General features: G+C 43.4%; 2 protein-coding genes across 2 annotated transcripts in view; one reads left to right on the top strand and one right to left on the bottom strand.

Annotated features, from left to right (window-relative positions):
• The window catches only part of DKC1 (dyskeratosis congenita 1, dyskerin), a 12,780-nt gene extending 8,243 nt beyond the window's left edge, over positions 1 to 4,537 (top strand). Inside the window, exons 10-15 of the mRNA XM_012661591.1 lie at positions 471 to 591; positions 791 to 909; positions 1,463 to 1,566; positions 2,079 to 2,187; positions 3,136 to 3,273; positions 3,758 to 4,537. Coding sequence (XP_012517045.1) covers positions 471 to 591; positions 791 to 909; positions 1,463 to 1,566; positions 2,079 to 2,187; positions 3,136 to 3,273; positions 3,758 to 3,826 — 660 coding nt within the window. The 3' untranslated portion in view covers positions 3,827 to 4,537. The remainder of the gene's footprint in view (positions 1 to 470; positions 592 to 790; positions 910 to 1,462; positions 1,567 to 2,078; positions 2,188 to 3,135; positions 3,274 to 3,757) is intronic.
• A 970-nt stretch (positions 4,538 to 5,507) lies between these two features.
• MPP1 (membrane protein, palmitoylated 1, 55kDa) overlaps positions 5,508 to 16,637 on the bottom strand; it is a 31,537-nt gene continuing 20,407 nt past the window's right edge. The window contains exons 6-12 of the mRNA XM_012661590.1: positions 15,133 to 15,329; positions 12,970 to 13,076; positions 11,670 to 11,750; positions 10,648 to 10,728; positions 8,333 to 8,535; positions 7,982 to 8,056; positions 5,508 to 6,117 (exon numbers count right to left, since the gene is read on the bottom strand). Coding sequence (XP_012517044.1) covers positions 5,941 to 6,117; positions 7,982 to 8,056; positions 8,333 to 8,535; positions 10,648 to 10,728; positions 11,670 to 11,750; positions 12,970 to 13,076; positions 15,133 to 15,329 — 921 coding nt within the window. The 3' untranslated portion in view covers positions 5,508 to 5,940. The remainder of the gene's footprint in view (positions 6,118 to 7,981; positions 8,057 to 8,332; positions 8,536 to 10,647; positions 10,729 to 11,669; positions 11,751 to 12,969; positions 13,077 to 15,132; positions 15,330 to 16,637) is intronic.

Here is a 16,637-nt window from a genome sequence, read left to right as displayed (position 1 = left end):
CTCAGGCTGGTTTCGAACTCCTGAGCTCAAACAATCCGCCTGCCTCGGCCTCCCAGAGTGCTAGGATTACAGGCGTGAGCCACCGTGCCCGGCCAAGCTGTTCTTTTGTTTAAAATGAAAATGCCTGTAGGTTCCATGAGAAAAAGGTAGAGCCTAAAAACCTGATTGCATAATTTATCGAAGACATCATTGTTCTTTAGTAGCTGAAGTATTATAGACATAGGAGAAATAAATATTATTTTAGTACTTTGAGTTGTGCATGTAAAGTGCTTAGAGGAATGCCTAGCACACAGTAGGTGGCCACTGCTATTCTGAGTCCCTTCATGCCCCATTATAGCCAGTGAGCTATCACTGCCAGTAGCCTTGTTTCCCCCCTTTGTCTCTCGCCCTTGTTATCCTCCGTTATTCTGATACGGGAGTGGGATGGAGGACAGCGGCTGGAGCCCTCACACATGACACCATCTCTGCAGGTGAATGCCATTTGCTATGGGGCCAAGATCATGCTTCCAGGTGTTCTCCGATACGAGGACGGCATTGAGGTCAATCAGGAGATTGTGGTCATCACCACCAAAGGGGAAGCAATCTGCATGGGTAAGGGGGGATGTTGCCCTCATCACTTCTGAAGTTGGGGCTCCATTTACACATCCTGAGCAAAAGAAACCACCATTAAAGTAGTAGAGCTTGGAATTTTAAATGAGGTTTAAAGTGGCATAAAATGGTGGTATTGGGGCTCATCAGTTATCAGGTCTTTCCCCTTTAAGTCATTCTTTTTTCTCTTCAACATATGTAGCTATTGCATTAATGACCACAGCAGTGATCTCTACCTGTGACCATGGTATAGTAGCCAAGATCAAGAGAGTGATCATGGAGAGAGATACTTACCCTCGGAAGTGGGGATTGGGTCCAAAGGTAGGTGGGACTGGGTTGTGTGCCCTGCCAAGCTATTTTGTTTCATATTGTTGAACACTCAGGCAGCTCTTGGTGTGTCCCCACTGCCCCAGCCTTGTATTGTGCTGGACTCTGGATTGTCAGTGGTGAGTGGAAATAGGCCCTGACTTGGACCTTAGAGATTTCAGTCTAATAGAGGGAAACAGTTGGGCATTACTTGAATAATCACACAGTGGAGTGGTGAATTCAGCCATGTTAATGGCTTTCAAGGAGTACAGAGAGGTGTCTGGCACCTGGAGAGTCCACAGTGAGGAGTTTGACATGGTCAGGGGGTCTGAGCAAGGTGTCTTCTCTTAAGCCATGCCAGTGTGATGGGTGGGTTAGATGTTAATGAGGTAAAGAGGGGAGGGAAGAGTTCAGGGCACTGAGACAGCATGTACAAAAGCCTTTGCGCAGGAGTTTGAGGCCTTGCTGAGAATACACAAGGGAGGAACCTTGTGCCATTCTGTGCAATCTTAATGCCTGCTTCCTGCATTGACACTGTTCTAATGTTGAGACCATGACATTCCACCAGGCAAGTCAGAAGAGGCTGATGATCAAGCAGGGCCTTCTGGACAAGCATGGCAAACCTACAGACAGCACACCTGCCACCTGGAAGCAGGAATATGTTGATTACAGGTGAGGGCAGGCTGTTTCAGAGCTGGAGTGGGTAGAGACAGCATACTTGCTGTCTTAATGTGGGAGTACATCGACAACCGGTGAGGAGAGGAAGATAGAGACAGCATACTTGCCATTTAAACACAGGAGCACATAGACAACAGGTGAGGATGGGAGATGCAGAGCCCAGGGGAGGGAGTAGCTTAGTTTGGGGCAAACTTGCTAAATGTAGGCCCATAGGAACCAATCAATGTTACAGCTCAGTTTTCCTTGTTGGGCTCTGTGAGACCTTGGCTGCCTGGGCCAATTAGGGCTTGGCCTGCACAGCAGACAGTTATCCCTTTCTAGTCTGGCTCCTGGGACTCTAGAGGGAGTCAGTCTGCAACAGTAAGTGGTGAGTTTTTCTGTCCAGCGTCAGTATTTTGATGGTGGCTTTAGACTTGCCAGATATCAGTGCACAACTGAGGATTCATTAATGCTACCCTGGAAAGCCATTCAGTGAATTTGACCTATTGCTGTCTTTCCTCTTTCAGTGATTCTACCAAGAGAGACGTGGTTGCTGAAGCAGTAAAAGCTCCACTGGTAGTTGCCGAAATGGTAAAAGTCCCGCAGGTAGTTGCTGAAGTAGTAAAAGCCCCAAAGGTGAGTGGCATGCTGTGATCTGTTTGGAATGTGCTTCTGGAGATAATTCTAAGAAGCACTGGTTTTTTGCTTACCTTGGTGACTGTCTGCAGTCTAGTCATATATCCTGGCTTGGTTATAGTAGGGTTTCTCACCTTCATCAGAGCTGCAGCACACACATAGATAATGTTATCTCGTACCCTTGGGTATCTATCTGTTGGGCTCTGCACGCTCCTCTGATTCATATTCCCTGTCATGTCTACTGGGGGGAGTGTGGGCTCAGGAGTCAGACTAGCCTTGGCTTCCCCCCTCAGCTACAGCAACAACACTGGGATGGAATGGATGGCACATATGGTATTCTAGCCCCTATCCTGGGTCAAGTGGTAGCACAGGCATGTTGAAATTAGAGGCCATGGCAGGTTGTAGTTGACACTTGGGGCTGTATAAAACTCAACAGGGAGCAAAATTTTCTCCAAGATGGGCAAAATTCTCTAGCCCCAGCCCAGTGTTTAAAGAGGCAACTTGGCTTCCCAGGGCTGGGAATCACTGGCATTAGAGCACAGAATGACATGTCTGCACTCAGAATCCTTGGGTGGTACCAAGCATCCTGGAACAAGCTGTGTGGGAACAACTTCTGACTTGTCAAACATGAATTCCTGCTTCGCCTGCTTTCTTTGAGGACTTAAGGGAGCACTCTTAGAGGTCCTTGTGGTCCACCTTTCATGAAACAGTTCCTCAGGGCCTTTTAGTCCCCAAGCCTGGTGCTGCTGCTTTCAGGACCCACGGCTTCTTTGACTTTTGGGATGAGACAAATCCACAGTAAACTAAAGCCCTGTCGGGGTTTTTAATGAGAAAACTTACTGTTGGAGCCAACTGGGATCTTTCTTGGTGCCTCCCTACCTTTAGACTGAAATTTTCTTGTTATTGCCCAAGATCGATCTAACTTTTGATCAATTGCTCTCATCTCAGCGGAAGCGAGAAAGTGAGAGTGAAAGTGATGAGACTCCTCCAGCGGCTCCCCAATTGATCAAGAAGGAAAAGAAGAAGAATAAGAAGGACAAGAAGACTAGAGCTGCTCTAGAGAGTAGGGGCGAGCCTGGAGACGGGGTGAGTATAAACATGTTCAGGCTCCTTGGGTTGGCTTAGTTCTTAGTGGGGGAACAATTACCCAGGTGGTGCCAGCTTTGTTACTCCTGGAGGAGCTGTGGCCCAAAGGTGGGATGCTAACCGTGCCTCTTGCTAGTCAGTGCCTTTAGTGCCTGCTTATGTTCCTGGAGTGCCCTTGCTGACCCCCATGGATGGACAAATAGAGGCACCTGGCATCATATAGTGACTGCTCAGAGTTAGAACTCTGTTGATGGTGGATGGGGAGGATGTGTACCTACTGGTAATCAGAATGTTCCCACTTGTAAAAGTAGACCACTTAGGGTGTCACTGAAAATTTCACAGAACTTTGCGTTACATGCACAATTTATTTAATCCAAAATATCCTTACGGATCTTGAAAAGGCTGACTTGACTATGTGGAACTTAGCAGATTTCCATGATTATTTTGTTAATGGATGCTAGGAGCTTTTTCTCTTTCTCTCTAGGACAGTGACACCATCAAAAAGAAGAAGAAAAAGAAGAAAGCAAAAGGGGTAGAAGTGATTTCTGAGTAGTGAGGGCCATGTTAAGCATTGTGTCCAACTGGGAGGAGAAATTAAAGCCTTATTGAGAAAACATTGTTCCTTTTGTTGTTGAGGGAATGGAACATAGGTCCTGGACAGGGTGGAGAGTTCTGGCACATTTTAGCTGCTGTTTGAGACCTTGGTGATGTTACCTGGTGTGATCATCCCATCTTGTCCTGTTTTAAGGATATGGGTGATAAAAGAGGCAGATTTTATGCCAATGACTCCTCTGCTTGTTTGAGTTGGGAAGCCTCACCTTCAGACCCAGTAACTGTCCACAGCTGTCTGTTAGTGGCTGTTTTAAAAACATCATAGTCCTCTCCTAGTTTGCTTTTCCTTTTTTACCCCATATTTTTAAAAAGTTTGTAAAAAAATTATGTCTGCTCAGTGAAATGGTGTAGAACCTTCAATAAGTGAAAGAAGACTATAACTGAATCACATTGTTCGCTGGGGAAAATCTTGTCTCCAATGTGCTATGAAGACAGTGGTTTATTCTGGTGTCTGGGGTATAGGCCTGGCAGCCTGGTAGATTTTCATCTTGTTTCTGGCCTAGCAGTCAGTCTTTTATGCACTTCAAAGCTTGTGTGTATGGCAATATTCACCTAAATCTATCTGGCTACTTGTGTTTGTGACAGAAGCTGAACCGTTCCTGTACCCTTTTGTTTTAGCCCTCTTTTAAAGAATGAAATCATTCATTGCTGGGAGAAGAATGTTATAATTTTTACTTATTAAAGTTGACTCATTAAGTTTTTTTAAAATATTCCTCTTGGGTTTTCTAATTCTTGGTGACCTTAAGCTAGCAGAGCAAAAAATACAAAATATTTTGATTAAAACTCTGGGGACCTTTATATCCTATTTGAAATTTGGTGCTTTTCCTTTATGCTTGGCTAGTGTTACATTTCTTTGATTCTGTATCATAAAATATTTACCTTTGGGGCCTGACATGGGAGCAAATGCTCTGAGGGGGTGATCATCACAAATCCAGTGATATCCAGAAGAACAGAGAAGAAAGGTTACCTGTGTTATATGTAGTGGGCCTGGGAGGGGTACATAGCCGCAGACACGTCTAGATCAGACTTGGTGGTAGGAAGGAGCCCATGGAAGCTATCAGTTCTGGTGCTGATGGCAGGATGAGTAGGGAGGAGGAATCTGAAGGCCTTCATGACATAGGTGGTTAGTGGAAGACAGATCCTAGGATTGCTTCGAATTTGGTATTAAAAATCAAGAACAAGGAGCACTTTGTGGGGGTCTTTGGATGCAGTGAAGAGAGGCCCTGAGCTGTAGCTGTGTGATGAGCCTGGTATGCAGAGTTGACCCTGGCACTGGCTCATCTCAGTGCTCATCTGTTGCACCACTAGGCCCCAGGCCAGGTTTTCTTCCTTCTAAATGTGAGTTTTAGCAGGAAAATTAAATGTGTGCCCACAATGGGCACCCACCCAGATAAGACAAACTTAAGGTGCTTTTCTACATGGGCATTAGCTGCTAGAGACCTGTAGTGGGGATATGAAGAATGGGAGTTCTTCAAGGGCAGGAGTGTTTATAATCTTAGTCCCATCTGAACCCAGGAAAGGCATCTTGCGTCGATGCCTTTGTCCAGGAGCTTAATGAGGTTGGCAACATTTCCCTCTCCAGAGGTTTGTGGTGCTGGTGGAAACGCAGAGTTACAAGGTCATTGGTATTTTAACACAGCAACATTTTTATTGCTTTTGAGGGTCTCCCTGGAGCAAACATCATTCTATTGCACAGATGTCTCATTTTGGCATTTTAGAAAGTTGAAGGAAGACAGGCTTTAGAGGGACAGGGTCCATTGCTTTTTTGTGCATCATCTTTGATTAGCAATTATATTTTGATAGTACTTTTTACTCCCAATTTTCAGAGATCCTTTTGAAATCCAGATCAATGGGGCCCCATCTATCGGCAAAATCAAATCCCAGCCCTTAAGAAGCCTGAGCAAGAAGACTGAATCCTGTTAGCTTTGTAAGTATAGTTGCAGAGAGCTGGAAGCTGACACAAAACTAGTTGGAGCGGCCCTGTTTGTCTTAAAGCAAGGAGAATGGAGTTATAAATGCTGGAAAGGAGCAGGTGGGTCCCCCCATTCTGTAAACTTAGTATACCCAGGAGACAGGCACCCACTGTGGAGAACTGCATGCCTGGTCAAAGGCTTCTTGCAGTTTCTTAAGGGTTTCATCAACGCCATTATTGACCAGTGAGAGGTCAAAGTAGTGAGCGTACTGGCTGCGGATGGCTTCTGAGTCCTTCTGCAGTTGCTGCAGGGCTTCTGTCTGCAAAGAAGAAAGAGCCATGTATGAAGCAGGCCACAGCACATCAGCCCAGAGAGGCCAGCAACAGGTTTTTTTTTTTGAGACAGTCTTGCTCTGTCACCCGGGCTAGAGTGCGGTGGCGTCATCATAGCTCACACAGCAACCTCAAACTCCTGGGCTCAAGTGATCCTCCTGCCTCAGCCTCCTGAGTAGCTGGGACTACAGGCACGTGCTACCATGCCTGGCTAATTTTTTCTATTTTTAGTTGTCTGGCTAATTTATTTTCTTTTAGTAGACACGGGGTCTCACTCTTGCTGAGGCTGGTCTTGAACTCCTGAGCTTAAACGATCCTCCCGCCTGGGCCTCTCAGAGTGCTAGGATTACAGGCGTGAGCCGCCACACCCGGCCCAGCAACAGATTTTAAACAGGCATTTGCTGTTAGCATTGCTCAGCTCCATATCAGCTACTTAAAAATACAAACTCTGAAGATGTTGCTTGAGATTGTTAACAGTATGGGGAGGCAATCAATGAAGAACACTGCAATTCTCACCCTCTGGGTGACCAATGGCTACCAATAGCATGGATTTCACCATCTCCCAGTTCATGCCCTTTGAACATGGAAGAGCCATTTCAGCATCCACTAGAGCTGCAATCTCAGAACAAAGATAAAGGTGATTTATAATCCCAGGCCTCTTTGACCCCAAATCAAGCAGCAATGGAAAGAATGATGATTTAACTGCATAAAAGTAAAAATGTATGTAAAGCAAAAAAACACAAAAAGACATGCCAAATTGGGGAAAAAAATATTTGCAACTGATATCACAATGAGCTAATTACCCTAATACAGAGTTCCTAGAAATGTGATAGAGGCTAAATAACCCAACAGAAAAATGAGCTAAGGACATGACCAGATAATTTGCACAAAATGCAATAAAAATGGCTCATAATGGTATGAAAAGATAGTCTCTTACAGTAAAAGATAAAGCATGAGGTACCATTTTTCCCTCTACTAGATTCGCAAAAAATGGAAATCTCAACAACATGCAAGCAAAGGGAACCAAGCACTCTCACAGGTAGGGACTGTAAATCAGTGCTAAAGGAGCTCAATTTGGGAATCCCTATCCAAATGCCAAGTGCACACACTCATGGACCCAGTGATCCTTGGAGTTTCTCTTCTGGATGTGTTTGCATACATGTGACATGCCATATGTACAGGACTATTGATTGAAGTATTTATAATAGTCAGTGTTTTAAAACAACCCAAGTGGCCATCAACAAGGGAATGGTTAAACTAAATAATTATGATACATACATGCAATAGAAGACTGTGTACTTATTAAGGAAAAAGGAAGTTCTTTACATGCAAATAGGGAAAGATCTCCATTGTTCAATGAAAAAGCAAGGTACAACAAAGTACATGGGTAGGACTGGGTGGAGCAGATAGGAACTGGGTAGGGGGGAGCAGGAGAGGCTTTTCAATACATTCCTGGCCTCTCCCCACGGCCATACCACAACCCAGAGTGGGTTCAGCACTGCCTCTATTCATCACAGCTCTCCCTGCTTGCCCTGTCTGAGCCTGCATCAAACCAGAGTGTCAGGATTTGCTCAGTTGTCAATCTGCCACTGGACCCATGTGCCTCTGGGACAATGACTAGGTCTGGTTTTGTCCTGTTACTTAGCATGGGCGCTGGCCTAGCTACTGGCTTAGTAACTGTTGAGTGAATAAAATGTGCATGCCTTTGGCTTCTTGGCCTTGGAGGAAGAAGCCCAGCTGGAGCTGAGCTTCAGCCAGCACTCTGGCCAATGACTGGGACTGATGTCCTAGTTTGGGTAGGCCCAGAGAAAGTGAACCCCCACCCACCCTACATAACCTCCTCCTTCCCACCTGAGTGCCTTGGTCAGTAGGTGCAATGAACACAATGAAAGGTGAAAGTTCTGCTGTCCGAACAATCTTCAGGGTCTAGAAAAGGGAAAGGGAAGAAGGAAGAGAAGGAAAGAGAAAAAAAAACATAGCTGTCATAATGGATTTCTTCTAATAAGCAGCTTTGGGCTTTATCCCAATACTATTTTCCATCCTTCCCAGTACTGCTATTCTTGTTCCAGGCTGACCCCATTAAAAGTACTGAAGCAACCCTGAGCTCCCAGAAAATTCCCAGTAACACTGCTTCTCAGCACCCTCCTTCCACATCCCTTGTGTGGCTGAGCCCGTAACTCCTACCTTTCCATGCCTACCCACCTGGGGCTCGATGTCAAGGATGGCGATCTTGTCCTGCTTATGAATCTGGTGCACCGTTTCAAATTTGGTGCCAAACATGTTGCCCTGGTAGCTACCAAACTCTAAGAACTCATTGGCAGAGATGTCCCTTGTCATCTCCTCTGTTGATATGAAGTGGTACTCCTTCCCATCTTCCTCGCTCTTCCTTGGTGGCCGTGTTGTATCTGTGTATAAGAACCCAAATCCCTGATGAACTCTGGGTCCTCGCCCTTGCATAAGAGCTTGGACTATGGTATCTGTATTGAAACCCTAGCTGCATCTGGTGCAGTGTTTCATAGAGTGTTTCATAGGAGCCCTCCCATGGGCTCCTGAAGGGCTGATGCTAGGTGATGCAGATCAAGAAATCCCCTCATCTGCCCAGAATACATTTAATTTTTTTTTTTTTTTGAGACAGAGTCTTGCTCTGTTGCCCGGGCTAGAGTGAGTGCCGTGGCGTCAGCCTAGCTCACAGCAACCTCAAACTCCTGGGCTCAAGCAATCCTTCTGCCTCAGCCTCCCAAGTAGCTGGGACTACAGGCATGCGCCACCATACCCAGCTAATTTTTTCTATATATATATATATTTTTAGTTGTCCAGATCATTTCTTTCTATTTTTTAGTAGAGACGGGGTCTCACTCTTGCTCAGGCTGCTCTTGAACTCCTGAGCTCAAGCGATCCTCCCACCTTGGCCTCCCAGAGTGCTAGGATTACAGGCGTGAGCCACCGTGCCCAGCCGAACACATTTAATTTTTAAGGGGCAAAGGCCAATGTAGAAAATTCCTATCATAATTTTCCCTATATGAAGTTACATCTCTTACATCTCTCAAACCACCAAATCCAGGAATACTGAAGCTCAGAAATGAAGAAATGACAGCTGAAAATATTTTAAAAACATCTATGGGCTGTAGTCAGAATTTCTTGGAAATGTATTTAAAGTTTCTTTTTCGTGACTTGGAAAGAAGAGTACTTTCATTTGGTTTAAACTCATATTGTTAAAAGTTGGAATGTTCTTAAAAGTCACATTTTCTATTACTCATATAAATCGTCTAATTAGTAAAATATTCTCCAGATATTGTAGTTGGAAACACAATCCTCCCAACCTCTCCCCTTGTTTCATCTTCTGTTGGACATCTCCTTTGCCTTCCATATCATCCACTTGTCTCTCAACTGGCTCCTTCCCCTTAATCTATAACCACATACGAATGTCTTTCTTTCCATATTGTAAAACAACAACTCTCCTTTGATCTGACATTATCTTCATCTATCATCCTCTTTCTCTAACGCCCTTCCCATTCAAACTTACTGAATGAGGAGCCCATACTGGTTATTTCTATTTCCAGACTTTCCCTACTCCTCAAATCAGGGCCATCTGCTTTCTGCTCCCAATGTGCCACTGAAATGACTCTCTCCCTGTCCCTCTTGACAAGGAGACAACTCCCAATGATCGATGTGTAAAAAAGCAAAGCAGACAAAGAATAAAAAAATACTAATATGGGGTTTTGAATCTGGTTTTCTATTCTGCTTAGCAGCACAGTAATTCCTCACTTAACATATGTTATATGTTCTTGGAAACTGCGACTTTAAGTGTAATGAAATACAACAAAACCAGTTTTTTTCTCATCAATGTTATAATGAAGTTGAATGAAATGATGTCATTCAAGGACCTGCTATCTGTCGTTTAAAGTTGCAATTTCCATGAACCTATTGACAATGTTAAGTGAGGACTTGCTGTATCTCTTTCTGGGAGTATGCACAACTATCTTATGTGGATTCACTTCTGTGAACAGAAGGGTTATCTAATTCCCCAAATGATCACTGTTGCTACTCTTCTCCCTATGGAGGACTGCTACCAAGATTATTTGCACCTTTTTAAGCACTGCTTTATTTAGAAGACATTTCCAGAAAATTAGAGGTAGCCTAAGAGTCAAACAAGATTGGAATAGCTAAGGAAATTGTAGTACATCTATTCAATGGACTATAAAATAGTTCTCAAAGTGAATTAGGCAGACAGTATAGGAACATAGGAAAATGTTTATAAGGTAAAATGAAAAAAGAAATATGCATAAATTTGAATACTTGCTTAGTAATTTTTTAAAGCAAAATAAAAATGTTTACTATAGCTTCTATTATGTAGACAAACAGCATAGAAGAGAACAATAAGAAAACAACATATTTTGTTAGGTGGAACAATCGTGGATACAAATTTTTATCTTTTCATATTTTGTGATAAAATGTGCTACTGATACTCTATCCTTCAGGCTGCCACTTCCCCTCCAAGGCGCCCAAGAGCTACTTACATGGGGCAGGGTACACAAACTTCTCAGGGTTCTGGCTGAGCAGGGCATTCTTAATGTGGCTGCGACCTACCCCACTGGCTCCTGTGTGGAGAGAGAAGAAAGGCTTCCATCTCTTTCCCACAAAGACAGAGGTAGGGCTATGAGTGGGGATAGGATATGGATTTTCATCTCTCAGCACTTGAAATTGCCAAGAGGTAAAAATGAGTTGGTGTCACATCTGGGCTGGGGTCAGGGCCTTTAAGCCATCAGAAGATTTGGGGCCACCAAGTAGCTTTAGGTCCTTTTGTTCCACGTGGGGGAGGAGGTTCTTTCTAAGGACTAAGGCTTGGGACTCAGAATAAAATTGTCATTTCTACAGAGGAGCTAGCTAATGTGAGGTTTTCTGTTTGTTTCCTAAGAATATGCACTTTTCTGAGCTCTCCAAAATTAATGGAATTGAATCTAAGCCAATGTTTTTACTAGAAATTTCGCTAGAGCCCTAATACACTTCCTCTAAGCAACTAATATTTCAACTCCAAGGACAAGAAGGTGAGCTGCTCACCAGAGCCAAGGCTCACATACCTGGGTTTGGAACAAGGACTCATTCTATTTCAGGTCAGAGTCACTGCTTGGGGGAAGGGAGCTTCCAGGGCTAATGTGTGTGACTGAACAGCTCAGGGACCCCCCACTAACAAAGTGCTAACAAAGCACTCTAACGTGTACTTAAACAAAAAAGCGTATTATCACTGCCAGCCACTTGGATGAACAAAGAGCAAAACCCAGTTTAGGAGCTGCCAGCACAAAACCCAACCTAAAAGAATAGTTTGTAAGGTTTAGTGTCACTTGTGAAGTAAACCCAGATGGGGTACTCAAAAGGACCCAGAAAATTCTTTATACCTGTTCTATATGGAGAACCTAAGAGACCTCACTCCATTTTTTTCTCACTGCCTTTTTCTGGGGTGGGTACATAATGTAGGCAGGAAAGTGAGGACAGAAATGTATTCTTTAACTATCACAGCGGCACAGAGGCAATGAGAAGATACCAATCAGCACCAGGGTCTTCCTCTTGAATGCAGGCAGCCGAACAACTTCCTCGTAGGAAACAACATCCAACTGGTCAAAAACTAGAGACAAAGAAAACCAAGCAGTGTTCATTCCCAGAGCTGGGGAACAGTGGTCCAGGCCCTGGAGGTGGGAAAGAGCCTGGCCACATATTGACAAACAGGGAGGGAGTGACTGGAGATGAGGTCAATGGGAGAACAGACTTTGGATTGTATTTATTTTTAGTGTTCTGAGGGAGTTTTGAGCAAGGGAGTTTAAGTTTTTGGACCTTTCTTCTTCTGTCACTTTGAGCCAACCTTTTTGGTCTCCTGTACTTTTTCTCTGTAATTTCAGTAATCTGATGGCTATTTCCAACATAGATGCTACCCTCAGCTCCAAGTCCCTAGACGTGCCAGTTGGCTGTCTCAGGGACACTTAGAACTCAACAATGCCAACATGATCTCTGTACTGTGTAAAATGTCCCTTATCTCAGGGAATGGTGTTATCAACCCAGCTACTCAAGATGGAACCTGGGTCTCATCCTGTCTCTCCATCCATCCCACCCCCCACAACCCCCCAGACTGCCACAATTATTTCCTGGCCTCTTCTGGGGTTCTTCTTCCACTGCTACCAGAAAGACAGAAGCAAATGAAAAGCTGATCACATTAATCCTCTGCTCAAAACCCTTCGCTAGCTCCATGGAGACTACAATACAAAATGTAAAACAGTAGAGAAGGTAGACAAAGCTCCCTATGACCTGACCCTGGTCTCTCCCTCTGGCCCACTTCCCTTCTCCCTGGACACACACTCCAGCCACATCTACTTCTGTGTAGGCTCCTGACATACATTTAATAAATGGTAGTTGAATGGTAGATTATTCATTTGTTATCTGTAACCTGCTTGAACCCATTTATAATTTTACTATATTATATGTTCTATCATGGCAGGTAAAAAAGCCAGAATTAGTTGTCAGGAAAATATACTACTCTCTAGGGTTGCAGTTGGGTCATGCTGAAGGCGTTGACACACTAAGCAAGGTGTGAGCATGGAGAACAGTCTGGAAGGCTATTCAGTTGGTTACCTGAGGGTTGAGGCAATGAGATGTGGGCAGACCACGGGCCTTCCTTTACATCTACTGACATTGTCTCCCTGACTGCAGTCAGCTTGTGAAGATGAATTTAATAAGAGAAAACCGGAAGAAATGACATGCTTTCTGTATAATGTATGTTCCACTGCACACTGCACCACCTCCCCTTCTCTGCTGGTTAAGGAAACTGGAGGGAGAAGGCTCAGAAAGCTTACTTGAGCTGTGCTTGGCTAGGTACTTGTCTTTGTACTTCTTCTTCTTCCCAAAGGGACTGCAGCTTGGGGCTTCGCTCGGAGCTGACTGAGCCACGCTTGCCACGCGCCTGATAGGAAAAGACAACCACAGAGTCAGCAGATCCTCAGTGAAGAAGCCTCAGGCTCATTTGCCTGTCCTGTGACAGGACCAGGTGACCCCCTGTCCATTCTATACTAAACCTCTATACCAATTCACTTCCTTCCCTTTGCACTAGCCACAAAACTTCATGTTGTCCTTGACTCTCCCAGCCACTCATTCTCTAACAGCGTCCCCATCATTCTCTCTCATCCTCTCCTTTGTCTCTCAGCCTCTCTGTCTCTATCTCTCCATTTTTCTTTTGTCTCATAGTCTCTCTGTGTCTCTCTATCCCTCCTCCTATACCTCCGCTTTTCACATGGGAAGGAAGATGGGCAGCAGGAAGAGGGACTACTCCTTGAGTCTGTGCCCACCACCTCTCAGAGGATTCCAAATACAACCCACAAACAAATCACTTTCTCTGGTCCAGTGCTTCTCAAACCTTTATGACCCTACCTCATTGTACGAAATAGATTATACGTTCAACCCTATATTACACATACATGCATCTATAAAAAAAAAACACACACCTACATACACACCACACATACAACTTCTATTACTATGTGTAATATATTCTAATTTTTCCATTCAACATCATTTTTTTAAAAGAGGTCTTGCTTTGTTGCCCAGGCATGATCATAGCTCACTGCAACCTCAAACTCCTGGGCTCAAGCCATCCTCCTGCCTTAGCCTCCCAAGTAGCTGGGACTACAGGAACACACCATCAGGCCCAGCTAACTTTTAAAAATTTTTTTGTAGAGATGGGGTCTAACGATGTTGTTCAGTCTGGTCTCAAACTCCTGGCCTCAAGTGATTTTGCTGCCTCGGCCTCCCAAAGTTAAAAAAAAATGTCATTGTTTAAAAGAAATACTTCTTGCAACCCACTAAATGGATTTATTTATTTATTTATTTTTATTTCAGCAAATTATGGGTGTACAGATGTTTAGGTTACGTGTGTTGCCCTTGGTTCCCCCCCACCGAAGTCCGTGTTTCAAATATGTCCATCCTTCGGGTAGTGCGCATTGCACTCCTTGTGTATACAAATACCCGTCCCCTCCTCCCTCCTCCCCCCTCCTCCCGCCACCCTCCCCGTGGTACAGATGTTTAGGTTACGTGTGTTGCCCTCGATTTAATGCCTCATTAATAAGTTATGATGCACAGTTTGATCTTGTATTCTGTGGGTCTTCCTCAGCCATCTGCTGCTCCCAATCCTGCAATGTTCTCCATGAGGTGTTAGCTCTGAAAATGGCCTAGAAGCCACAGCCAATATGCTCAGGGCTTTTACCAATATCATCCAGGGTCTGTATTGTATTTCCTTTGTTGCTCTAATGGTAAAATTTTATTTCTGTAAAGCACATCCTGTGGTTCAGTGCCATGTTTGTATCATCACTGGAGACCAGATCAACCAGAATTCTGGCTTAAAACTAAAAGATTGGTATGTGAAAAAATACGCCTTGAGGTTGTAATCTTTACAGTGGGGTTATTTTGCAGAGGCAGAGGGAGGGTCAGTGTTGGATGTGAAATCAGTTAGAACTGTTATATGTGGATTTTTCTACCACTCCTATGGTATAATCTGGAACTAAGTGAGCAATGTGACTTGGGGACAGGAATTATTTCTTCTATGTACTAGGAATTTGTAAAAAGGACACATACTTATATGTGACTGTTTTTTTTGTAGGACTCAGAAGAAATCTGAGAAACAGCATGGGTACTAGCTTAAGAGGCAGGAGACCAGGGAGGGCTCTAGTCCCAGCATTGTCTGTCACTTGCTTAGTAACCATGGGGAAAGCATTGGAGGGAATAAGAAGCCCACATAGGAATGAAGAGCTATTCAGACTCCCTTGCCTATAGCAGCCTGTAGTCAGCTTATCAACTCATTTATGTTTGACTCACCCTTACTCATTATGCCAGGGAAGCTAGGAGGTCTGCTTGATCAAGAAACAGAAACTATACAACAGATGATAGATTTCTGAAGCTAAGCAATTATTTGTGGCAGGCATGTGGCCCTTCCATCTGCAGATTTCACCTGCATAAAAGCAGCTCACCATTCCTGCAGCTCGGGGGAAGGGATCAATCCTGCTGACTCCTTGGAGGAGCCTTCTACCCGCCCCTGCCACCAATTGCTGTCATCCTTGTTGATGATCTGGATTATGTCCCCAGTAACAAACTTCAGTCCCGCCTCCTTGCAAGGGATCAGATTGTCCTTTTTGGGATCATAGTCAAACTGCGCTCTCATGAACATCTGAAAAAGAAGGCAAAGGGAACTGCAGGTGGCAGCTTCAAAAGAAATACATCAGAGCATGGAGGTAGAATAAATAGGGTCAGAACTGAATGAACAACAAGGAGCACCCAAGAGAGAGAAATCAGAACCCTGAAGTAATTGGAGTTGCTTACTGTTGTGTTTGCAGAGGGATCAGAACTAATCCCTTTAACAGGAAGGCATGAAATGCCTTTCTAGGTCAACATGTTTGTAGTTATTGGATCTAAGTATCTTAAATATATGTGTTTCCTTGAAAAAAATATTTTTACAAGTACATTAAATAAACTTGGCAGACCTTTTCTAGAAGATAATCTAACAATATGAATGTGCTAAAAGTCTTAAAATATTAATACCCCTTAGCCCCACATTTTACTTCTATGGATTTATCTGATACAAAACAGAACTGTCAGTAACAATGTGTGTAGATAAGTATGTTCATCACAACAGTATTTATAAGAGTGAAGTATTGGAAACAACCTAATTTTCCAAGAATGGAGAATTAGTTAAATATGGTCATCTACTGAATATAAATGATAAAAATCAATTTGTAGAAGGATATGTAATGCCTTTGGAAAATGATACTGATATGACATTAAATGAGAATATCATAAAACAAAAACAATAACTAGTATACTGGAAATAAAAAAATAAGTATTTATTATGCATAGAAAAAAAAGACTGGACGACACTACATGAGAATTTAATATTGGTTATGTATGGTAGTAGGATTAGGAGTGCAACTCAAAGAAAGAAGGAAATAAATAATAAAGAGCAGAAAGAAACAGAAAATAAACAGAGTTGAGAAGATCAACAGAGACAAAATTGGTTCTTTGAAAAGATTAAGAAAATAGAGAAGACACAATTTACTAGTAGAGATCAGTAGAGAACTTAGAGTAAAAAGGTTATATGAGGATATGAACAATTTCGCACCAATACATTTAACAAATTCCTTGAAAAACACAAGTGACCAAAAGTGACACAATAAATAAGAAACTGAAAATATGAACACTCATTTCTATCAAAGAACTTGAATTTATTATTGAAAATTCTCCCCTGCTCCCAAACATACATACACACACGTGCGCATGCGCACGCGTGCCTATCTGATGACTTCGCTGATAAATTTTCCAAACATCGTTTGAAGAAAGAGGGCTAATCTCAACAAACGCAAATTACAGAAAATGATGGCACTTCCCAACTCATAAGTCTAGCATAACCATGACGCCAAAATCTGACAAGAATCTTACAATCTCTCTCAACAACAGTGATGTAAAAATCCTAAACAAAGTG

The sequence above is a fragment of the Propithecus coquereli genome, unplaced genomic scaffold, assembly GCF_000956105.1.
Source record: "Propithecus coquereli isolate 6110/MARCELLA unplaced genomic scaffold, Pcoq_1.0 Scaffold720, whole genome shotgun sequence".
Lineage (NCBI taxonomy): Eukaryota > Metazoa > Chordata > Mammalia > Primates > Indriidae > Propithecus > Propithecus coquereli.
This window is presented reverse-complemented; position numbering and strand designations above follow the sequence as displayed.